General features: G+C 36.8%; 1 protein-coding gene across 2 annotated transcripts in view; it reads right to left on the bottom strand.

Moving 5' to 3' along the window:
* Positions 1 to 25,563, bottom strand: part of PIK3C3 (phosphatidylinositol 3-kinase catalytic subunit type 3) — a 75,160-nt gene that overhangs the window by 20,885 nt on the left and 28,712 nt on the right. For both annotated transcript variants that reach the window (XM_062018923.1, XM_062018924.1), the window contains exons 17-23: positions 24,480 to 24,608; positions 24,115 to 24,184; positions 23,415 to 23,479; positions 20,218 to 20,302; positions 19,006 to 19,080; positions 6,096 to 6,264; positions 297 to 387 (exon numbers count right to left, since the gene is read on the bottom strand). In XM_062018923.1, the coding sequence (XP_061874907.1) occupies positions 297 to 387; positions 6,096 to 6,264; positions 19,006 to 19,080; positions 20,218 to 20,302; positions 23,415 to 23,479; positions 24,115 to 24,184; positions 24,480 to 24,608 (684 nt within the window). The remainder of the gene's footprint in view (positions 1 to 296; positions 388 to 6,095; positions 6,265 to 19,005; positions 19,081 to 20,217; positions 20,303 to 23,414; positions 23,480 to 24,114; positions 24,185 to 24,479; positions 24,609 to 25,563) is intronic.

The following is a 25,563-nucleotide window of genomic DNA, read 5'->3' as shown; positions in this document are numbered from 1 at the left end:
AAGGTGAGATCACTGCTCTTAACAGAATACTAAAATACCACTTAGGACAGACTGTTAGAGCAGACTGAACCTCTGCATGGATGATAAAGAGCAATTCTGTATTGGCATGTGTGCTAAGTGATCTCAAAACCATTTTCTCCTGTCTTTAACTTCACAGATTCTAGAAATTGCTCAAAACTTACAAAACAGGAGGAAGTATTTTTAGGTTAGTTACAAATAAGACACCACAAGTGACTGAGTACTTAGTGACATCATGACTTAAGACTACTGAAACACAAGGAAAGCTTTCCAGTTACCTTTTTTACAGTCTTGTCAGGTTCAAGAGCAATATCTGGAATGTTGGCATCCACCATGAGGGAAAATAAGTTCAAGATCAGGTTGGAATACCTAAGCAGAGGAGCAAATTACATAAATTGTATTTTATACATTTTGTAAAAAAACTTGAGGAACACATCATCATAAGTGTGAACTGGTAATGCTTCAGGAGATGCATTCACAATAGTTTAATTGAATACAGTCATGCTAAAAATATGTTACCTGATATTAGCAGTGAAAGTTTAACCCTCAAACTGCCAAAACTGAACAGACTACAATTTTCTAAAAATTTTCAGAACATTTATTCAGAGACACAAATATAAACTGTGGTTTCAAATATTGTAAGATTTAATGCCATGTTCTACCTCTACTAGGACAAACATATGTTAGAATACAGATTCAAAGGTTATTTTTTATTAAAGAATATCAGTGATATAGTAACATTATAGAAACTAGCACTCAAAAAGCTGAAGTCTTCACAATTACAAGGAATTATTTTTCAAGTTGCCATAAGAAGTAGAATATAAGTGATTTAACTAGATCCAAGTCTGCAGTTGCTCAGTTAAGCTCCAGTTAACAATGGGGTGAGCCTACACTTATGAAGAACAACTATTATTTATAAGCAGTAAAAAAGGCAAGATAGAGCAGAGTCTTCAGTTTTGCCATGGTGTTGGAAGTACTCATGAATTTTTAAGAACACACCATTTCGCCCTTGCAGGAAATTAGTTCTAAGTTGCTTTTGGAAATAATAATTTTCAAGCTGTGAATCTAGTGCCCTTTCTGAGACAAAATACATATCTGTCTTCAAAAACTGAAAGATTGTTTTGCTAAGAGCACTAGGTGCTTCAGAGATGATAGAAAATGAATTCTTAGCAGCAAAACTTGTTTATTAGCAAGCTGTTGAATATATAGAAGCTGACAACTGGAAGGAGTAGAAAGTATTTAAACCACACAAAAGGATGGCTTCATAGGTTTAATTTTCAAAGTAAAATAAATGCTCAACAAAAAGAATCTCTATAAAACTGCAATTCCATCAGAAACTTTACTATTATCTGGAACTACGCTACCTAACACATTCCAATCTTTATAACACAAGCATTTAAAATGAACTGTTTGGGCAGAAGTCCTCAGTGTCTAATTTATCTGTTCTGCTTCATCTTCCAGAGGGCAAGGGGCTGAAATCAGGAAAAATATTTTTATCGTAAGTTAAAAGAAAGAAAGGTAACACTACACTTTTTTTTCAGGTCTGACTGAGAAATCTAGCACTCAAGTTACTTTGATACCAGGAACAGAAACTACAGATTTTAAGGATTTTTTTTTCTTTTCTACTTGCCTGAAACAAGCGAATCTCATTTTAAAAATGCTTAAATATTTCAGCTAAATTCTCTCAAGTCTTTTCCTAGGTCATTGGTGCTCTCATTGGTAGCCCTTCTTTTGACCTGACCAAGGAGTTGAGAGTTTGTTTTCCTCTTGAATCACACAGAAAGAAGTTGAGACCTCACGAGCACTACAGATTACTACGATTATTTAAATGATGGAGGTTTTTAAAAGAGATTTCAAAGATATCGTTACTGCATGGCAGTTAAGAGCTGGTTTTATTCCATACAACTAACTTTTTTCTGGTTCTTGGTGCTTAAAATAAAAGTATCATAATCACAAGAACAACTGAAGAACCTAAATTAACACCCCACTCCCTCCCCAAAACATTCAAGAAAAGGAAATTTGGTGGGAGTATGAAGTGTGAAGAGACAAAAGTTAGGAAAGAGCTGCTCACTATATCTGCAGGTCTCTGCTGTGCCCCCCACACCAACATTTCTTTAACACAGTAAACAATTAAGTAAATTTCTTAGCTGTCTCTAGAATTCCTGTCCCATTTCACAGATTTGTAGAAAATTTAGAAACTGGGATTTGATAAGAAAGGTAAGAGCTTCCCACTTTAGCCAGGTGGCAGTCGTCTTTCCCATAGGCAACGTTCTTGGCAAAGATGACAAGATGTTCACAATTGGTCAACTGACAGCCAAATTCATCTTAAGACTAGATATTTTTCTGAAACAGCCAAGTTCGGAATCTGACTCGTAACACCTTAGTCAGACAAGTCATATCACTTGTCTTTGACATCTATGTTACAAAGGCTTCTGGAATGGCAAACCTCCATCTGCAACCAGAACGAATTAAGAGCTGAGTTCTTCTAGGTTTAAGGAGCTTCAGTTAAGCACCCAAACCTGACCCTAAGTCTTTCTCCAGCAAATGCATTCTTTGTTTTCCACAAAGCTCAGTACAAATTAATTTACAAACTGATGAGCACTCAGCTACATGAGCCTGATAAACAGTTAGAACATGAAGTGCCAAAAAAGATCTGTAAAAATTTAAGAAATCTAACAAAACCCTACTCCTACACAGAAGAGTTCTCATATATACTAAGAAAGAAAGCCACATCAGATGGAAGTTCTATCTTTTCTGAGAACAGCTGCAGTATATAAATCTCGTGAAATATGTTTGATCCTAAGGACTGCTTTATGTATTTTTTCAACAATTTACCAGCCCCTTTGCATAGAGATGTCCTAAATCAACCAAATCTTTAGGCTGTTAACATTGCAATACTCTATCAAACTAAAAGCCATAAACTGCTACTGCAAAAATAGATCAGCAAGGTGTACAGTTATCTGCAGTCCCAAACTAAAGCTCTGTTTACCTGTCTTAAGTAAAAAAATCCTAAGTTTTAAATGCAATCGCCTTTTCTGCAGTAAACTTGGGACTCCCAGAACTCATTTCTTATCCTCTCAAGTCTATGTATACTCAAAATTACTATCATGTCCCAGTTAGCTATAATAAATTATGGCTTTTGTTCTTCTAAAAGTATTTCCTCACAGTCCAGACTTGATTACATCCACTTTCACCTTTGCTCTTCCGTCTTCATGAGCTACCCCCAGCTTTTAGAAGACTGCCTACCCTCTGCACAGTCAGCTACAGCCTTCTCAAAGAATCAGCACTTCCCAAGGTTCATCAGAGCTTTCCACTTGTTGACTGTAGGATTTTTCATTCAGATCTATATCACAGAATCACAGAATGGTGGGGGTTAGAAGGGATCTCTAAAGATCATCTAGTCCTAAATCAGGTAATTCAGGAAAACATCCAGGTGGGTCTTGAAAATCTCCAGGGAAGGAGACTTCATACCCTCCCTGGGCAGCCTGTGCCAGGGCTCCCTCACCCTTACAGTAAAGAAGTTTTTCCTGCAGTTGAAGTGGAACTTTTTGTGTTCCAGTTTCTTTCCATTACCCCTTCTCCTGTCATTGGACACTATAGAAAAAAATGTCGCCTCATCCTCTTAACATACACCTTTTAAATAGAAGTATTAATGAGGTCCTCCCTCACTCTCCTATCATCCAGGCTGCACAGGCACTGATTCTGCAGCCTTTCCTCATAAGAATGGTCTCCTTATTGTCTCCTTTGTCCACTATACCATTGAGAAAACACTGAGATACACAACTCTAGTCAAGCCAGTTGGATATCCCCACCCATACAGAGCAAATCTCAGCCCAAACTAATTCTGTCACTAGCTGATTCTTGCTTCTTTGTTGTTACCTATGCCCACTAACTCAAACTGAACATCAGACTTCTTTCTCATGGGACTAAAACAGGGGAAATACTTAGTTGTGAAGAAGTAACACAATCTAGAACCTCTCTCCTGAAAAAACTCAAATGCTGTGTCTGGATTCTTCTCTGCTGGGGATGTATAAACTGGGAATTCTTAGAGGAAGGGAAATGCTGACATGTAACAGCACTTGAACATCTTTAAATAGACTCAATATGCATGATGAAGGTATAAAAGGCTGCTACAGCCCGAGTGGGGATGTCAGCCCAAGTTTTGCTTCCAGCCACAATTTACTCTTCAACACATTTAGAACACTGACGCCACTCCCTCATTAAAAACACATATAACTGATTATTGTCGTTCAAAAACATAGAAAGCATCTCCTTTGTCCTCTAGAAATAAAAAAAAAAAGTAAACCCAAAGGTCTGCATGCCAATGATCACTCTAAACTGCTTCCAACCCAAAACAATGAACAAAACTATTTTTCCATTTTGGAATTTTAAATTTGCTTTTAGTACTTTTCACGATGCAACACCCATTCCACCAGGAATCTTGAAAGATGCATAAAACTGTCTATATCCCAGGGAAATGAAGAAAGACAGACTTAAACAGAGATGACAGTTTGCATTTTGTCTCAGCAATAATAGGTTATGATTTCACACTATCTGTCAACAGGTTTGTGTCAACATGCAGAACTGTTAGAACTATTCTATTCCACCTCCAATTATGCTTTTTCAATAAGCAATTAATCTTAATCATTCTTAGTTCTAGCTGCTTAAAGTAATTGTTACAGTAATAATAATATTATGTTTTCTTTGTTGAAAGCCTTAAAAATATTTAGAGAGCCATTTAAAAATACTTCCCTATTAAACTGAACAAATATTGGAGAGACTATAATTACAACTACAGGCCTAGACACTAAAAATGAAACCATCTTGAATTATAGTTCAGTTTTATACACAAATTACTGCTATTCTCCACAGTTAATGATGATTTTTGTAGTAAACACTTATATAAATTAATGTAATGGACAATTCCTCATTGACATAACAGATCTTCACATTGAAACAGCTAGGTTTAAAAAATAAAAACAACTCAAGGATTTCACAAAAAAAAAGAAATATAGCATTGCAAAACAATTTTAAGCAAAATTTAGAACATGGGGTATATAATTAGCGTTCCCAACTTTTCATTGATGTCACGAGTATTGTTTGCTAATAAAATGATGCTGCATTTTCACGCCGTTAAATTGCTTTTTCTCCATCAATAACGTCAGCTCATAAACCGACTCCTTACTCTTTCTGCTTTTAACAAGTGGAGAACTATACGCAGCATTTTTGGTTTTTATCATTGACTGCCTACTTATGCTACATGTACTTTCCACTCGTGCTCTCCACACTCCTAACTTTCTTCCCCACATATTTGGAGGTTTACACTACACGATCTTGGCATCTTTCAGCTCCACTGAAGACGTACTAAATCAAATCACTGGATAGATCAAGAGAGCTTACCTGTGCTCTGTTCACATAAAATAAAGCTGATCTATTAGGTGCAAAGTTAATAGTAAGTAATATAGTCACTGCAAAAGCATGAAGCTGTTTCCTAGTTGAAAGGAGAGATCTGTTGGTCTATAAATACAGTCTAAAGAGGTGCGAACTGTCACAGTTCTGGGAATCTGAGGAAACTGAAAACATACTTGATTGTCACACTGTAAGTGGCTAATTTTTATCCTGCGAGATAAAACCCAAATAAGCTTTATGTATGTAACATCTTCAAACCATAGAATTTGAGCATCACTATTCTAGAGGAGAGTAAAGCAGCAAATGGATAATCACTTAGGACATTTATTTGATCATCAATAACCAGAGAAAGTTGTTTAAGATCAAAAACATGCCAAAAAAAGCAAGACATAATTTACCAACCCACATAAGTAATTATAAAAATATTTATATTAAACAAGCAAAACAGAGAGTCTTAACTTGAAGAACGATTACATTTGAGCTCCATGTAACAGCAATACTATGATCTAATCATTCCTTTGTTTTGTACAAATTCTTGTATCCACGTTCAGACTTCAATCAAGTTTTGAATTTGACAGAAATACTTCCTTTCTCTGATTCATTTACACTATTTCTTTCCTGCTTTACAGCAGCTCTAATAAATTTTAGCATAAAACCAGTATTGTTACCTGCGGAGATGAAGAAAGGCTGTGTAGCACTGCTTACGGAACTCCTGGTACTGTTCACTCTGTGTGCCTCCCATACCTTCCACCATCTCCTTATTCAGCTTCATTGGGGGAGGCAGAGGCTTAGGGTCCCGACCCAAAATATAACCAAAGTCAATGTGAAATAGTTTACCTGTAGAAGAAGGAAAGGAAAATATTTCACATAGTATCAAATATTGATGTAAAACTTGGAGAAAAAAGAAATCTTTAAGGGTAATCTTCAGAAGATGATAGCAGCTGAAAAAATCCAGAATTCACTGTCTTCTATGAGAGTTATAACTGTATATTTTGTATCTGCAGCTGCCAACTTGAAATTACGGGTTTACAAAAAGGAAAGTTTATTTCAAATTGATTAAGAGTACTAACAAATTAGTTTTTCTGATCTTTTTTTAAAATATATGGAGTATTTTGACAACGACTGAATCACTGTTGAAATTGGCTGGTAAATACTAAATGCAGAGTTATGTAATAAACATTACTAATTCTTTCTGCCTTCTTTAGAATTTGTTGACAAATTAAAATATTAATTCACACATTTCCTTGCTTGTAGTATCCTGCTCAGTTGCTGTAGCATGAAATACATTATTTCAATTGTATGTTAAATTTACCAAAGCAAAAATAATATTCATGATCCTAAGAACAACCTTTTGAAGCCCCTCAGTCCAACAGATGATGACAAAACTGTTTCAAAATTCTTTGAGTAAAGTTAAAATTTATCATCAGTGTTTTCAAATACACTGGAGAAACATCACTACAATTCCAAATCTGAAATTGTATTTCAAATGTGCCAAAGGCCATCTTACACTTTTTGGGTACTAAAATGCATGACTTACACTACCTGATCATTTGATACCTTTCCCTTCTCAGACCAACTGCCTACATTTTAAAATGCTTCTGCAGCATGAACTTGGCAAAAATATAAAAATAGTACAATTCGTAAGTTTAGGAACATTCTTAGGTCACAGAATCATTACAGCCGGAAAAGATCTTTAAGCTTACTGAGTCCAATTACTAACTTCACAGTGCCAAACCCATCACTAAATTCAACCATGTCCCTCATCACCTCATCTCCATGGATGGTGACTCCACCACTTCCCTGGGCAGCCCGTTCCAATGCTTAATAACTTCAGGGAAAAAGTACTTCCTAATGCCCAATCTACGCCTTCCTGATACAATTTGAAGCCATTTACTCCTGACCTATCATTCACTACTGAAGAGAAGAAACTGACCCCCACCTCACTACAACCTCCTGTCAGGGAGTTATACTGATCGTGTCTCCCCTCAGGCTCCTCTTCTCCAGGCTAAATAACCCCAGCTCTCTCAGTCACTTCCCATTAGACTCGTGCTCCAGACCCCTCCCCAGCTCCGGTGTCCATCTCTCCAGCCCCTCAAGTGCCTCTTGGAGTGAGGAGCCCAACAGCACTTGAGGTGTGGCCTCATGAGTGCCAAGTATAAAGGTACAATCAATGCCCCGGTTCTGTTGGCCCCTATATATATATCTTAATATATTTATGGCCAGGACGTCATTGACTTTGTTGGCCACCACAGAACACTGTTGGTTCATATATCTATATATAGATATATAAGTGGAATATAATAATAATAGGAAAAAAGTTTTTCAAAGCATTTTGCAAACAAAATATCAGTTTGAAATTCAGAAAGTAAACAATGAAAAATGGTAAGAATGCAGATATGTCAAGAAATATTGATATAATAAAAATATCTATAAAAATACTTCCTTATGATAGAGAGAAATCATCTTCCTGAAACCTGTACTAATGAGTAATAAGGAAGTAAATGAAGAAGTACAAAAAGGCGATGGATTTGAGTTTGAACAGTTACATAAAATTATTAGCATAATGGCTACATAAACAGTCACAGATAGCACAGAACATACTGGACTGAGAGCTGGCTGAAAGACAGAACCCAGAGACTGGTGATAAACAGCACAGAGTTGACTTGGAGGCCTGTGGTCAGTGGAGTTCCACAGGGATGGGTTCTGGGGCCAGTCTTGCTCAGCTTATTCATCAATGACCTGGATGAGGAGAAAGAACGTACCTTCAGCAAGTTCTCTGATGGCATCAAACTGGGAGGACTAGCTGATTCACCAGAAGGCTGTGCTGCCATTCAATGAGAGCTGGACAGGCTGGAGAGTTGGGCAGGGAGAAATCTAATGAAATTCAACAAGGGTAAGCATAGAGTCTTGCCTCTGAGAAAGAATCATCCAACGTACCAGTACAGGCTGGGGAATGAACTCAGAGAGCAGAGTAGGGGAGAGGGACCTGGGGAGCCTGATGGGCAGCAGGATGAGCATGAGCCAGCAATGTGCCCTCATGGCCAGGAAAGCTAATAGCATGTTGGTGTGTATTAGAAGGGCTGTGGGCAGTAAGTCAAGAGAGGTTCTGCTCCCTTTTTACTCTGACCTCCTGAGATGGCATCTGGAATCCTGTGTCCAGTTCTGGGCCCCTCAGTTCAAAAAGGACTGGGAGCTGCTGGAGAGTTCAGCGCAGGGCCACAAAGATGACGATGGAGTGGAGCATCTCCCTTATGATAAAAGAGAGGGAGCTGGGGCTCTTCAGTTTAGAGACTGAGGGGTGGCCTCATTAATGTTTACAAATCTGTAAAGGGTGGGTGTCAGGAAGATGGAGCCAGGTTGTTCTCAGTGATGTCTAATGACAGGAGAAGAGGCAACGGGTATAAATTGGAATGTAAGGGGTTCCAAAGAAACATAAGGAAGAATTTCTTCACTGTGAGGGTGACACAGCACTGGAACAGTGCTCTCTGTCGAGATGCGCTCTCTGCTCAGTCTGTTGAGATGGGTTGTGGACCTACCTGTGTGACCTACTCTAGGTGGCCCTGCTCTGGCACAGTAAAAGTGGATCTCATTAAAGGTTACAAGTATTTAAAGAGTGGATGTCAGGAGGTTGAAGCAAAGCTTTTTTTCTCCAGTGTCCAGTGACAGAACTAGGGGTAATGTACATAAGCTGGAATATAAAAAGTTCCACTGAAACATAAAGAAAAATTTTGTTACTGGAACAAGCTGCCCAGAGAGGCTGTGAAGGCTCCTTCTCTAGAGGTTTCCAAACGCATCTGGATGCATTCCTACGTGACTTGATCGAGGTAAACCTGCTTTATCAAGAAGCTGGACTAGATGATCTCTAGAAGTCCCTTCCAACCCCTACCGTGTCATAATTTTATGAATCATAGAGATGAACAGTACCATGGTACAGAGATCTGTTTACCAAGGGGTATTTTAACCTTCAGCATTTATGTTAATTTTTTCATAAGCCTAGGTGTTCAACACTCTTGAAAAAAACTGAACAGTATTTATTTCCCCTTAGTCACTCCCCTTTGACCACTTTATTGAATAATAATTTTCTATCGTCAGAGAAGTATGCTTGAGATCTGTCATAAGCACTCTTCTTCCACTCAAGAAAAATTCCATCACAAATTTCTAAGGCAGATCACAAGGATGCTTAAAAACCAGGCAAAGTATTTGCTATTTGAGAAATGCCACAACCATTAAATTTTGCATAACTAATTGTGCTACAAAAAACTTCCCTTCAGTAGTTTTTTCAAGCTGTTACAAGAGTTTTTTCAGAGCTCATTTGTGTACACCAACTGTTTGAAGCAAGCATTTTGATATGTACAACTCCCTCCCACTATTAAGTTAGAAAAAAATGTTTAATTAAAAAGTTTGGGGGAGGGAGGAGTCTGTTTTCTGTTCACTTACTCAAATCTGTCACCTTGAAGCATCAAGAAACAAAATTCTGAATAAAACAGTACCTTGTGGTAGTAATTGAATGTTTTTTTTTTTTAGTTTGCTCTGGAAATAGGGAATAAGAGGCTATAATTAATAGATTTGAATTGGTAACAAAGATACATCTAAAACATTCAAAAACATTTTAATAACTGACTGATGCAAAATCATATAAATTAATTAGATATCAAATTCTTATGCACTTTTAGGAATTAAGTATGAAAGTATAAAATGAGCCATCTTGCATTTGCATTATAGTTTCCCTAGCTGTAACTTCCAGATTCAGCAGATTTTATGCTGACTCAAAATGTATGTCAAAAGCTTTAATTTAAATACATTAAATATATTTAATATTTTTCAAATCCATGTAGTAAAGACAGACTTAACCCATTTTCATTCGTGCAGCTCCTCCAAGATCAATTAGATCAACACACCCATTCACAGAATATGGACAGAAGGCTCCCCTTGGTGCTTGACTGAAGCTGCTACACCAGCAAAAAGCAACAAGCCAGTCTGAGGGGGCACTGTAGTTTTAGGGCATTCTACAGAGAAGTCTGACTTATGCTCTCCTCAAGAAATGAACTACAACTGGAACAAGAACAAACCTGTTTTGAACACATAAAATTCGTTGTATATTTAGTATTGAAAATGAGGTGAAGTTTATGTTATTCTTTAGCTCAATAAATGATAAATTTAACAAGTTAATAAACTTGATGGTTTGAAATCTTTTAATAATAAGATTAAAAAAGGCTGCTAATATCTCATGATCATCTTAAGTAAAATTCATATCAAGTTATAGCACTGAACATGCCATTTTCACACTATTAATGAATACTTATGATTACACTACCACCAACTAAAAGCTCTATTATAAGAAAAAGGTTGAAGAAAGTTTCTGGTACTTATTTGACAAGATGTAGTGCAACAAAATACTAAAAAGTAGCAGAAAGAGTAGAAAAAAAAAATATGAACCTGGACACTCCAGCTGTACATAATGCAATTGTTGCAGATTCCATGAACTTCAAACAAAAAATAGCACTTTGATATAGAAACTACTGTATTAAAGATGCAAGATTCAAGATATCTCTGGGATTATCTAGAAGACACGTACAGGTAGTGCTTAGGGGCATGGTTTAGTGGTAGATATAGTAGAGCTGGGTTACTGGTGGGACTCAACCATAAATCAAGTTGGAGGCCTGTGGCCAGTGGAGTTCCACAGGGATGGCTTCTGGGGCCAGTCTTGTTTAACAACTTCATCAATGACCTGGATGAGGGGAAAGAATGTACCTTCAGCAAGTTCTCTAATGACATCCAACTGGGAGGACTGGCTGATTCCCCAGAAGGCTGTGCTGTCATTCAGTGGGACCTCGACCAGCTTGAGAGTTGGGCAGAGAGGAACCTCATGAGGTTCAACAAGGACAAGTGCAAAGTCCTGTATCTGCGAAGGAACATCACCAGGCAACAGGACAGGATGGGGACTGATCTGCTGGAGAACAGCTCTGCAGAGAGAGACTTGGGAGTCCCGGTGGGCAGCAAACTGAACATGAGTCAGCAATGTGCCCTTGTGGCCAAGAAGACCAATAACATCCTGAGATGCATCAAGAAGAGTGTGGCCAGCAGGTTCTGCTTCCCCTCTCCTCTGCCCTGGTGAGGCCTCATCTGGAGTCCTGTGTCCATTTCTGAGCAACCCAGCTCAAGAGGGACAGGGAACTTGGGGAGAGTCCCGCACAGGGACTCACAAACCCCTCTGGGCAGCCTGTGCCAGAGCTCCCTCACCATCACAGTAAAACAGTTTTTTCTTAAATATAAGTGGATCTTTATGTGTTCCAGCTTCATCCCATTACCCTTTGTCCTGTTGCTAGCTACTATAGAAAAAAGGGATGTCTCAACCTCCTGACATCCACTATTTAGATATTTGTAAATACTAATAACATCCCCCCCCTCAGTCTCCTCTTCTCTAGACTAAACAGTCCCAGTTCCTGCAGCCTTTCCTCATGTGAAAGATGTTCCAGTCCCCTGATCATCTTGGTGGTCCTGTGCTGGACTCTCTCCAGCAGTTCCCTGTCCCTCTTGAGCTGGGGAGACCAGAACTGAACACAGGACTCCAGATGAGGCCATACCATTTTAAACTAAAAGAGAAATTACCTAAAACAACAGGTGAAACAGATTTCATGCTCTAAGCCTGTTATATTTTTTATGGACTAAAGTCCTTTGATCTAGCATTTACATATAAAAATCTTTAAAAACCTACTTAGAAATCTGAACTCCTCATAAAAATGGAGGGGTTTAGGCATCTGAAAAAACAAAACACAACAGTTCAAGAAACATCTTGAGAACACCCCCAGGTATGCATGAATGTTCAACCCTGTATCAAGGCTAGCAGCAAGACTGTATGTAGGCACCTACATATAGTCAAAGTCACATAGCTTTGGACAAACATTTCTGATGTTGAAAGTGGTTCACTCCTCAGTCTAAAGGATGATATTGTCCTTCTTTAGGAATCTTTGCCGGACAGACTTCAAATAGAGTATTTTACCTTGAAAAACAGTGCCATAATTATCCCCATTAAAACTATTTTACTACAGAAAAAGCAAGATATGAGGCATTTACTGTCTGGAAGAGGTTGGGATGTTTCCTGAAGTATGTAATAACGCATTACACACACAAATTAATTTATTTCAATATCTAAAAGCTGATACTGTTGTGTTTTACATTTGGGGCTTTATGTGGTTTTGTTTCTTTGTTTTGGGGTTGTTTTTGTGGTTTGTGTTGGTTGGTTTGTTTTATGTAGTCAACTATATTTTTTTACTGAACACCTGGTTTTCTAACATATGTAATAAACAGGACAGGCCCTTAGACTGTTCAAAGAAATGGCATCAAACATGGAAAGTTTCCCTATTACTCTGAGCATGAGTGTTTGAAAGCTCACACAAGTTTCCTTCAGCCTTAAGAGTGAAATGATCTTTGATTAAATGAAGCATGGACTTGTGGAGACTAAAAATTGATACTTGCTGCTTACAATAGCTAATAACATGCAGCCAGAGAGGTTGATTTGTCCATCACTTTTACCGCTATTTCCTAGATTTTAGTATAGGAGAAAGTTCCCACATAGTAGCACTGAAATGATTTAACTTCAGCAATTTTTCCTAACAGTCCTTTGGTGAACACCTGCACAGAACTCTAAAATTCTTAAATAAAATGCAGAAGGCAAAGCAAATTAGATGCAATTACTGAAACAAAAATCAGTCTAGCAGCAATTGTCTTAAGAGGTAAGAAAGCCCTACCAATTCTTTTTAACTCATCTGTTCCCAATTTTGGGAAGAAGCAGGAAAAAAAACCTTCCCAAAACACAAATGCCCTCAAGCTCTGATTTTTTTTTTTTTAAACTGTAACTCCTGCTACTATTTTAACCTGATTTCTATAGAAAAAAAGTATAATTTGGAGACTAATTTAACTGAATTGTTTTTTAAAATTTAAAGTAATAGGATACAAATTCCTGTGATGAAAATGAATGGATGAAAAGATGGGGTGGTTTCCTGGCTTTCCTCAAAAACTCTGATTTTACCTTCAAAATTTCGTCTTCACTAACAGAGCGTTTCCATGACAAAAACAATATCTGACTGCCTAATTCACGGTCATCATTTTTATGTTAGAACTTCACTAAGGCTATACAAAAATAAAAGGAAGTAAGATGAATTAAAGACTTTTTCTGTATACAGATTTTAATCTCAACACGCAGCAACAGTTGGAGATAAAGTTTATCATCATCATCTATATAATGGATCAGGGCCCAGCTTGTGCTAAATATTGTAATTTTCCCCCACCTCACACATGGAGCTGTCCATTCTCAAACTACACTTCATGTAGATATATTTATGAAAAGATTTCAGACAAGTATTGTTAAATGAAAAATACCATTCAAGATGCCTAATAAGATAAAGTGTTTTAGCACACTAACAAATTTATTTATCAATGTACTTATCAAAGCACTGACAGAGAGGGTTTGAATCCTACAGTTCTTCCCTTTTTGTCATCTTCAAACCTGCTTTGGGATAGATAGTTTGAACTGAAAAGCACTGGAAGTACAAACATATGGTATCAACTCACATATGGACTTGTTCATATTTTTGCTGTGTGTCATGGTTTAGCAAGGAGCTGTTTTTGCTTGGTAACGGGAAGAGGGTTGCAGTGAAGATCAGGTAAAGAGTTTTTGGACTCTCCCCTGGCTCCTGGGTTCAGACCCACCTCCAGCTCGGCTGGATCAATCTGGCACCTCTGCCAGCACTATTTAAGGATGGGAATTTGAAATGCTGGCAGAATGTGTAAGACTGATACAAGATGGAGGCGACCTTGTGGACTCCACAATCAGAGAAGGAAGAAGAAAAGAGAAGCACCAGACCTGAGACCCCTCTGCAAGCCATGCTGAGAATGCAGGCTGTACCCCTGCAACCCATGGAGGTCTGTGGCAGAACTGAGAGCCATCAGCAGCTCCAGGGGAGTGCACCCAGATGGGCGAGGGACTGTGTGGGGAGGTGGCCATAGCACAGACCATGCTGGAGAGCCTGCGTGCCACAGAATAGAACCACATGAGAGGCAGAGAGGAGCTTTTGGGATAAATGCGCATCAGAGCAGCCCATGTAGGGCTGCTGTGTGTGTGAGGTACCCCATGAATATGCAGGGAGCACTGGTGTCCCGCCCTGAGGAGGGACAAATGGCAGAAGCTATCAGGAATAGACTATCTGAAACCCCCTGCCCTCCTGGGCCCTTTAAGGGGGGAGGAGGTAAAAACACCAGGATCAAGGCTCTGAGCCTGAGAAGAGGGGAGGAGTGGGGAGAAGGTGATCTTAAAGGGCTGATCAATCTTCATCATTGTACTACTCTGTGTTGTTTTGTTTTGATTATGTTTTGGGGTTTTAAGGTTATGTTTTAGTTTAGTTTGCATTAAATTATTTTCTGTTTTCTTCCCCAAGCCCAGTAGCCTGGTCTGTTTTGTCCTGGATCTTAAGGGGCAATTAAGCTCTCCCTGCCCTTTGGCAGTCCTCAGGTCTTTGGTATTTGAGGCTAATCATGGTCTTTTGTTCCCTGATGTGTTTAAACCACAACACTGTCTTATCTGGTAACCTTTTCCAAGACTGAAGAATAAATCAGATATCAACTGGTGCATTTCACACTGAAGACCACAATAGCTATACCTCTAAGCATTAAATGAAAAGACAGTCCAGTTCTTTAACCTATACACTCATGATGCTAAAAGCAAACACGGTTTTCAAGTTCTGTGCCTTCAGTCTTTGTCTTACTCTCAGATATTAATAACCTAATGTTAGCCACAGATCAATTTGCTCTACTGCTACAGAGCAATTTCAGGTGTAGAGCTCAGATAAAGCACCTGTACTTAAAGGAGTCTATAATAGGAACTTGAATTCACATGTAGGACTCTAAGGGTCATTGAAAAATTAAGCTGGCCAGTCACTAGGGTAAGAGTTAATCGGTCAGACACACCCATTCAGTGCTACTCAAGAATGCCATTTGAATGTATAGGTTATCCTAAAATATCTACATATAGCCTGTAAATATGATAAGACCTTTGTGAAACCTTTGTCTGTAAAGGAAGTTGAAGTTAGTACGATATCTCAAGTGGGACAACAGACTTCACTTGCTATCATAGCTAAAGCACTTCCTAAGCTCTAATGATGACTGTACTGTCTTACCACTTTAAGATATCCATGCCTGAGTGTTTTACGAGTAGCTAGATCCTACCTCCATAATCATAAATAGAGGTTGAAACAAAGAAAGAAGGTCTTTTCAAGGGAAGGAATAACATAACTGAAATGTATTAGCATAACACACATTACATGAAAGTTAACTGAACATGCTACATCTCATATACCACAATCCATCTTCACAACCATCCAGACTCTTCCTTTAAAGGAAGCAAAGGGCACATTAGCTGGCAAATCTGATGCTGGCATTAATACATATATCAGCCCATAATCTTACAACAAGGCACTCATGTTACCTAAAGCTTACTATTCAGCTGCAAAATAGTGTCTTATTACTGTGACTTGTAAAAAACATCTGCTGTTATAAATTTAGAAACAAATTAAAACATAATGTAATTGATAATATATTTTATTGCCAGAGAAAGTAAGAAAGTTCTTGGAGAAAATAAATTTTCCTGTCATGGAACACTGACTATATAATGTGACCTTTAGTTTATATGCTAAGATACAGTTGTGAAAACGATGCAAATATTCTTGTAATTTTTTAACAAGACTCATAGATGCAGATGTTTCAAGTGACAATTTCCTGAATCTTGTTCTAATCCAACTTCTACAGCTGCCCTTGAAGGTAATGGTACTGCATTTAAAAATCTGAAAATATAGACATTTTGTTTAAGACTACTTTAAAAATGTCACTCTAATTCTAGAACTGCAGGCATAAAACAGTCAAAGATAGCAGAAATTATTTCACTCAGATAACAGACATGCTTGTCTAATAGTACAAAAACCCCAGATTTCCAATATTGAGCAGGAAACAATCTCCTTTTATGATCTTTGGTATCTACTGCTTGATATTTAAATTACACTCTACTTATTTCATGCACAGAAATCTGAATGCTAGAAGATGATACAGCAATTCTATCAAAAGGAGTCCAAGAGAGATGTAACTACATCCACCAAACTAAATAGTAGAGCCAAAAAAAGTAATGACATATGTCAGCATATAAACCCAATAAAGATATGTGAATTCACAGCTGGTATTCAGCCTCCCTTAACAACAGTTTAAATTCATTATACAAATATCACCAATAAAGGATACACATACGGTCATACAATTATGAGGAAAAGTACATACAGCTTCCATTCTTCAAGATAAAAATGAAGTTAGCTTTTTTCTTACTGATAGCTCAAAAGAACCTATCTTGGTATGTGACAGTGCATAGGCATCATTGAGGAATAGTTTCAGACTCAAGATATACCATGGATGCATGCTGCCCTCTGCTGTAATGTCTAAATTCTTCCCCTAAGTCAAGCAGGCATCGTGCTGTTACTTTTCAGCATAGATGAGTAAGATGTACTTCAATCCAAATCTAGACACTACAGTATCACTATTCTGCAGATGCAAGTGGTGCCTTCTATGGAATGATATAGATCTGTCACCATAGATAAATGACAGAGACTTCTCAAGGCAGATTTTTAAGTGTACATTTGTATATTTCCAAGCAGTGTGCTTAGAAAAAGACCTTTTATCCTAATAAAGGCCCAATGGTTATTTTTCTCCTCTTTCATACAGTGCATGCTGAAGTAAGATATGCTCCATCCTTATCTGTAAACTAACAAGCTTTTCATGTGGGTGCCTCTTCACCTCAAATATAATTTCTTATTTGCATATTTCTTAATCAGTAACTGTTTCACTTTATAATAAACACTTAACCATAACTCCTAACTCTTCACTCTTGAAGTAATGAAGGTGATCAACCATCAGAACTCACATGGGAGGTTGTAGTTCAAAAGTAAGCAAGCAAAAAAAACTTAAACAGAAAAAAATGTTCTCTATAACAAATGTTTTTGTGTCCATGCAGCTACACACAAACTAATCAGTGAAATCACTTTGATTTGTCTTCACGCCAAGGCACTGATTGAAAATTAAACTACTTACACAACTACAAATTCTTCATTTCTGCTAGCAGAGAAATCTTCTATTTATTTAGAATCACTATTCACTCTACCTAGTCTGTTATTAATCCATACAAAAAGTAGCATTAAAAACATTAAAAGAAGTTAGAGACTGCTATTTCAAAATATGCTATTTTGAAGTTTTAAAGCACAAGGGTTTTGTTGCAAAGATGTACTTGACTAAAGGTAACTTCTACTACTTTTCTCCCCTCACTGTGAACTTGTAATTTGTGACATTAAAAAGTCTGTTTCCTTCTTTGTTTTCAGAGAAAGACTAAAAAGAATACATATAATCTCAACCAGAGCTGAATGGTCCAGCCACCTTAGTTAGGCTGATGATGAAACATTGCCCTGTTTCATCAAGAACACAAGACTCATAGGGAATGCTGAAGTGTATTTTGTTCTGACTTGTCTCATAACATTCCTTCTTGTGTGATGTTTCACATAAATTTCTTAGAAAAAACTAAAGAGTGACTGCTTAAAAGAAAGTAAAAACTCAGATAAGAATTTGCATAACTATCTCAGTGAAATCATCATGATTATATCTAATTTCATATGATTACTGATAATATTTATCTAAACATTTGCTGTATTTGAAATATTCTACATAAAATTGAGTTATTTGGTAGCTGTTAAAATACAACTGGCATTCAATTACTATATCTTGATTTTTTTTTTCTGATAGCGTGTTAAAATTCATGAAATAATGAATTAATTAATGAAAAATTAAATGGTTTGAAAAAGAATTAGGATGGTTGGGGTCACTTAAATATTTTTTAAGCATCCTTTTCTTCATCTTTGGATCAAGAGTTATTAAAAAAAAACCCAGTATTGTGATCTTAGCCAAGCTTAAGATAATAGTGAAATGCTTCCTGGTCTTAGGTAAAAGCACTCAAATTTTATTGTACACTATGTCCATATTACCTTCAAAAAAAGATATTGTTCAACAAAATTCTTTTGTTTCATAAAGAAAAACTTACAAGTCCATCTTCCAGTGTAAAATATGTGACAGTAGAACACAGGAGGATAAAATAAACCAACTGAAAAGTATACAAAATACTCGAGTGTCTATAAAAGTGTCTGTGTTGAGGTAAAATTAGACTTCCATTACCTACAGATGTATAAATGGGTTTTAAACTGACATCAAACGATATCACATACACATTATATCATATTTTGCCTAATAATGTGATCAGAGAGCAATTCATCTGCTTACCTTCTTATCCTTCACCTGCCACTTCACACTGAATATTTTAGATTTAAACTTTGATTCAGTGAAACAAATATCATCTTAGATAAGCCAATATAACTTTATTTTAGAAACATATTCTTGTCTACAATACTCAGTGGTAATAAAAAGGAAAATGGAGCAAAACAGTACCAACACATTAGAATTTAAATAACTGCTGTTATAAAGTTATACTGCTAAAAGAATTACCTGTTCTTGTTAGCAAAAGATTATCCAGATGTCTATCTCCAACTCCAAGGATGTATGTAATTACACAATAACCAGCTGTAACAAGTAAATTGTAAACATTAATATAAGTACCTTTCCTGGCGAGTAACAAGTTCCACATAATTAACACCACCATATGATATTACCTTAGTTCTCGTTTACTAAACATAAACATACCACAGAGACTGGGGGCAAGGGTGGTGTTGGTGAACAATAATAAATATTGCTACTTCAAATGCTCTTCACAGTGCTGATAAATTAAAACGCCGAAATTTAGTACTCCATAAATTTTTATTTCTTAGTACACAATTATATGCCTAAAACTAAAAGCCTAAATTCATTCCATATTGGGAATTAAGTTACTTCAAAGAAGAAGTATTTTAAGCGTAAAATTAAGATAGACATTTTGAACTGGAGATATTTTAAGGAAACTGTAAACAAGCATTAGACATTGACATGAAGCTGAATATGTAAGTCAGCAGTATTCACAAGCAAAGCAGTAAGCCAGGCAGTGATAAATAGTGAATTGCTTTAATTGTTACTTCTATCCAGTAACTGGAACAATTTGAGGCAGTTCTAAAGTCTGTATCATTAGAAAGAGAAAAGGAGAAGATATTGTGGAGCAACAACTGATTTGTTGGGGTTTTTTTTTGGGTTGATTTTTTTTTTTTTTGGTAGAATGAAGTTGCTTTTAATTAACTAGATAATAAATGGGGTATTTTAACAGTTCCACCAGTTTACTGAATAAGACCTACACTACCATTCATAATCCAAATGGAACAAGAAATTGCATGTACCTTCATCCCCAAAAACACTTCAATGTTTTAAAGCCAAATTCCAACTTTCTGCCTGAAATACAGATGACTGATTATTACACGAATGCTTTACATCTCCCTGAATTATGAACACGCCCAACTCAAGGCACAGAGATGTTAGATGTAAGATTATTCCTACAAAGCAAAGAGTATTTAACTCTAGTTTCCATTAAGGAGAATCCAGAGACTTCTGAGGAGAGAAATTGTGTATGACATGCCATGCTGAAAACCATTCTTTTTACAGGTATCCTGACAGAAAGTACAAGCTTAGTGCCCTGTCTGCAACTGATGAAACAGAAATGTCTTATTATCTCATCTATCGTCTCTTATACAATTGGTAAGTTGGTAACTTAATAGCTGAAGTAAAACTGTAACTTACCACAGCTCTTAACATATGTGTCCATCACCTCTGCACTTATTCCATGAGGTCCAGTCTCACTAGGTGCATGTTTTCTAAAGAAGTTCTGGAGAAGAAGTCATCAACACATTTAGTTATTCCACATGATCTGAAACAGGTCAAGTTGCCACAGGGGAGGTTCAGGGTGGATATGAGGATGAATTTCTTTACTGAAAGGGTTGTCAGGTGAAGTCACTGTCCCTGGACATGTTTAAGAGATGCGTGGACGTTGCACTTAGGGAAATAGTCTAGTGATTGACAGGCCTGGGACAAAGGCCTGCCACCACTCAGAAGAAATTTCTTTTTCTTTACTGAGATGAAAGAGAACTAAAATAAATTGAAGTCTAAGCACAAATTTCTCCAAGTAAGCAAAACCAAATCTAAGTAAGCACTATAAGAGGAGTTTTGTAGGCATCTGGATGACATATAAGTGACTAAAATAATAATGAAAACAATGAAGGCGATCTTAAAAAGGAGAAGGAGATACTGAAGGAAGGTACCTGTAGGCTATTTAAGGAAGTTTTGCTTGAAAAGCTATCTTCTTCTAAGTTCTATTAGAGTCTTAAGTCCTGGAGAAAGCTTTAATGATCTTTGCTTACAGAAAAACAAGGCTTTCTGAGATTTGTTAAAGCTGACAGAGTAGAAACATGCTTTTAAATAAAATCCCTGAGCAAAATGTGGAAGAAAATGTTTTATCAGCTTAACAGGGTACTAGAGCAATCTACTTTCAGTGCCCCAATATTTCCAATATTTTATATGCTGTATGAAAAAAACAAAACCCAAACAGAAAGCCAGATTTCAGACCATTCAAATGCTAAATGGTAGATTGTAGAACAAACATTTCCAAGACGTGAACTATAATTTCGAGATGGTTTATATAAGGTAATTAACATCAAAACCTCTTTTCTCTCCTGCAGATTTCAATACCAGTCAGTATTAGATTAATTGCTTTAAATCTTTCAAGAAGTGAAACATTTTCTAATACTAATATACATTGACCCTGTTTAGAAAAAGCTCTGACACTCAAAATGAACATTTACAAAAAGAATAAACCAAACTTACACAACATCTAAAAGTGTTCATTAAGTTTTTATTTCTTTCGTCTACAATGCCTACCTATTTTATCTAGTGCAGAAAATCTGGGCTTTATAACATATTTTGCATTGATCTGTGAAGTAAATCACATTCTTTTAGCTTCTTGTCCTGGTTTAGCAAGGAGCAGCTTTTGCTTGGTAACAGGGGGAGCAGGTTGTAGTGAAGACCCAGTAAAGAGTTTGTGGACTATCCTCTGGCTCCTGGGTTCACATCCAACTCTGGCCCAGCTGGGCCAATCTGGCACCTCTGCCATCACTATTTAGGGACGGGAATTTGAAGTGCTGGCAGGACGTGTAAGAGTGATACAAGATGGAGGAGACCATGCGGACCCTACAGCCAGAGAAGGAGGAAGGAAGGAGAAGCAATAGACCAGAGACTCCTCTGCAAGCCGTGGCGAGAATGCAAGCTGTGCCCCTGCAACCTATGGAGACCCATGGCAGGACTGAGAGTTGCCAGCAGCTCCCTGTGAGCGAGACGGGCGAGGGACTGTGTGGTAAGACGGCCATGGCACAAGCCATGCTGGAGAGCCTGCATGCCACAGAGCAGCCCCACATGAGAGGCAGAGATGAGCTGCAGCTTTTGGGATAAATGCACATCGGAGCAGCCGGTCCAGAGGTAAAAACACCGGGATCAAGGCTCTGAGCCCGGGATGAGGGGAGGTGTGTCAAGAAGGTATTCCTAAAGGGCTGGTCGGACTCTTCATTGTTGTACTACTCTGTGTTGTTTTATTTTGGTTATGTTTTGGGGGTTATGTTTTAGTTGAAGTTGCATTAAATTATTTTCTTCCCCAAGCCCAGTAGCCTGGTCTGTTTTGTCCTGAACCTTAAGGGGCAATTAAGCTCTCCCTGCCCCTTGGCAATTCTCAGCCTCTTCGGTACTTAAGGCTAATCGTCGTCTTTTGTTCCCTGATGGGCCTAAACCTAGACATTTCTGATCTATTTATATGAGTAATTCTTCACAGAAGGAATTGCTCTTTATGTCTGCACAGCAACTAAAACATTGAGGCACCTATTTCAGATTGGAATGGTAAAAGTGCCTGAAAAAATGACAATTCCATGAGCATTTATAAATACATGGTTTTATACAAAACACATAATGGACTAGAATATGAATAGTATATTACTAAGATTACAAAACATTATCAAGTGTTTTCTTGGCAAACTGTATGATTACTGAATGTGCAGACACTTCTTATGACAATCTTTATGGAATGGAAATTTGAAAAGATGTATGCACTTTGATGCTGGCCATTGCCTGAGTAATGATAAGATTTTTAAAAAACCCAGCATGTAATATGCTTATTTGTTAAGAAAATTATAATAGCAAATGATAAGCATTTTTTAATCTCTGTATTTTTAATATATGTAGTTTATGGTAGCTGGGAGCCATTTGTTTTGACTCCCAGTTTACTGAGTATGAACAAATACAAACTTCAGTATCAACTACAAAAAAGGAAAAAAGGTACTGTGACAAATTTAATCTACTGTAAACATGCTGTGTTTTCATTAAAAAAAATATTAGCTGTATATCTCATATGGCAATTTGGTATGCTTTTATCTAACTATATTTATCTCAACCAGCTGAGCTCTGCTACCCAGCATATGTTCTGTGCTTGAAACTAGCATGAACTTCAGTGCTATTATTCAGTTATATCTCTACTTAATTCCATAAGTTACAGAAAGTTTATTAATTAAAGGAAAATAAAATAAAATCCCAAAGCACCGATACATCCACTATGTCAGGAGATTTACATAAACAAAATATTTGTTTCATTAGCAAAACAAAAAAAATCATTAAAATATACTTTGAAAAGGTACTAAGCCAAAACTACTGAATGAATGCCAGAAACACTTTAAAACAAAACTGTATAGAAGTAGTATTACTTTTAGTACATGAGATACTCATGTGTTGATTTAAGTATTTTTTTTTTAAGCAAAATATGTGCTTTAAATATCCTTATGTTTCAACCTGTAATTTAACTTCTAACAACTGATAGAAAACTGTTGAGAGACTAAAGCTCTGCATGTGACTTGCAGTTTATACTGTTTGATCAGGAGATGACGTAAAAATCCTCCATTACATACCTGTATACTTTCCTCAGTAGCAAGAACTTCTGCAACTGGTACTGACTGAATAAACTGCATGAAGCCTGTGATAGAACACAACCAAAAAGTAAAACCTCCAAAGCACACAACTTTCATGCCACTCTATAACACGTTTAATAACAACAGTATACACACTAAATAATTATGATAATAGTAACAATAACAATAAATTGTTTTGTCCCAATTGTCTACTTTCAGTAGTCTTAAAACAATTTGTCATTAACACTAAACTAACTTGAAAAAGGTCTGCTGTTCCAAGTTTTCATGAGAAAATAAATGGATTTCTAATTATTTATCCAGAATGTACCTAAAAAAAGTTTCGTTTTGTTTTGTCTTGGTTTTTTTCCCTCCATTTCATGTAAAGATATATAAACAGTGTTAAAAGCTCTTTGTCTGAGATTACATAGCAAGCAAACAGAAAAGATAAGAATACATATTGTCACATACTGCAAAATCCAAACCAAGCTTCTCTAATTTGACTGGAATGCTGTGTTTACCGGTTGGTTACTTCCATTACTTATATTGTTACAAGATTTTCCAACACACTTGAGCTGTTTTCTGGAATTCAGTAAAAAGAAAAATCTGTCCAATGGAAATAGTTTGTTACAACATAGTTTGTTAACAGAAGGATAATATTCCTCTCAATACTGTATTTTTAGGAAATAAAAAGTATTCCTACCATGTTTTGTACTAGTTGCCAGAACTTTATATGGTGTCAGCTTCAAATCCAGATTCTCCTTTCTTAAAAGCTGGAAAAAAACCACAACATACAAATGCAAAGACGAACGCAAGAGAAAGACAGCTTCTATTTCTCAAAGGACTGTGTATTGGGTATTGATCTCCATTGTTCTTCCTTTAAACCAGTAATGTGTGAAAACACAAAAAAATCTAGACAGGATCATAAAAAGTAAAAAGCCACCTAACAGCTGAGAATCTTGCAATGTATTAGCAACACAAGCTGCATTAATAGGTTTTAATACCCTTGTTCTTGACAAAGAACATCAAGAACAGAGAAGGGCAAGAATGTACATTAGTGATTCTCACCTTATCCATGAGTGAAATTATCTGAAGAATAAGTTGATCTTGACGTAAATCATCACCATGTTTAAAAATTACAGGATATTTGCCTCCATCTTCTGTCTTGAAGAATAACTGAGCAGGCATTAAGGCACTCTGGAAAAGTAAACTTAAGTCTACTGAATTCATTCACAGTAGTGTTCATATTAACACATTGCTATAGGGAAGTTTTAAAATATAAATCTTCATTTACTGCACTGTAGATCAGAAGTGAATTAAGCACACAGCAGGTCACAGGATTCAAGTTCTCTTATACAAAGGTTTAGAATAGTGCCATCTGTGTACCAGCTGAATGACAGTGAGCTCCAGAGCTCTTTGCATGTTCTTCAAGTTTAGTAGAAAAGAAGCAATTCTAAACTAGTTACTTTTACCCAGTGAGTAAAAGTAACTCACTGTCTAGGACTCAAAAGCTAAAACATACCATTTCCCATTACCAAGAATGATCTAAGTTTTTTTTTTTTTAAAAAAAAACCAAACCAAAAAACCAAAACACCACCTCAAAGCTCATTATTTTAGCAAAAAGTGTAAAGGATACATTCCCCCCTCTACACTTTTACTCTGCAGAAGAGGAAAATGCACAAGCACCCAAGTTTTGTTTGCATGCATGTAATTCCAATCAACACAGAAGCACTATGTAAAAGGTCACAACAAAACAAATTTAAACTGACCAGATCAAAAAGACACACAATTACAGGATAAACGTCAAAGAAATGCTAGGGGCAAGACATCTAAAACAATTAATTGCTTCCCTAATGTATTTAGTAAAAGCAAAAATGCCTTTTTAAATTCTTTTTTGTGAAAGCCAATTTGATTGCTTGCAATTTTTCTGTATAAAATGGGTTGAAGAGGATCAATTATTGCATGACTGATTTAATCTATTGCAACTGACCAAGTCAGATCCTTCAAAACCAAAACAAACAATCAAAACAGAGGTCAATATTTGAGCAGTTATATTGGATTCTTACATGCAATGAATGTTACTGAGTTCCACAAAAGGAAAATGATTTTTTAAATAGTCCTACAAAAGCTGCCATGGGTTGTCAAAGAGCAT

Source organism: Colius striatus, chromosome Z, assembly GCF_028858725.1.
Source record: "Colius striatus isolate bColStr4 chromosome Z, bColStr4.1.hap1, whole genome shotgun sequence".
In the NCBI taxonomy this organism is placed as follows: domain Eukaryota; kingdom Metazoa; phylum Chordata; class Aves; order Coliiformes; family Coliidae; genus Colius; species Colius striatus.
Note: the sequence above shows the minus strand (reverse complement) of the source record. Positions and strands in the feature narration are given on the sequence as shown.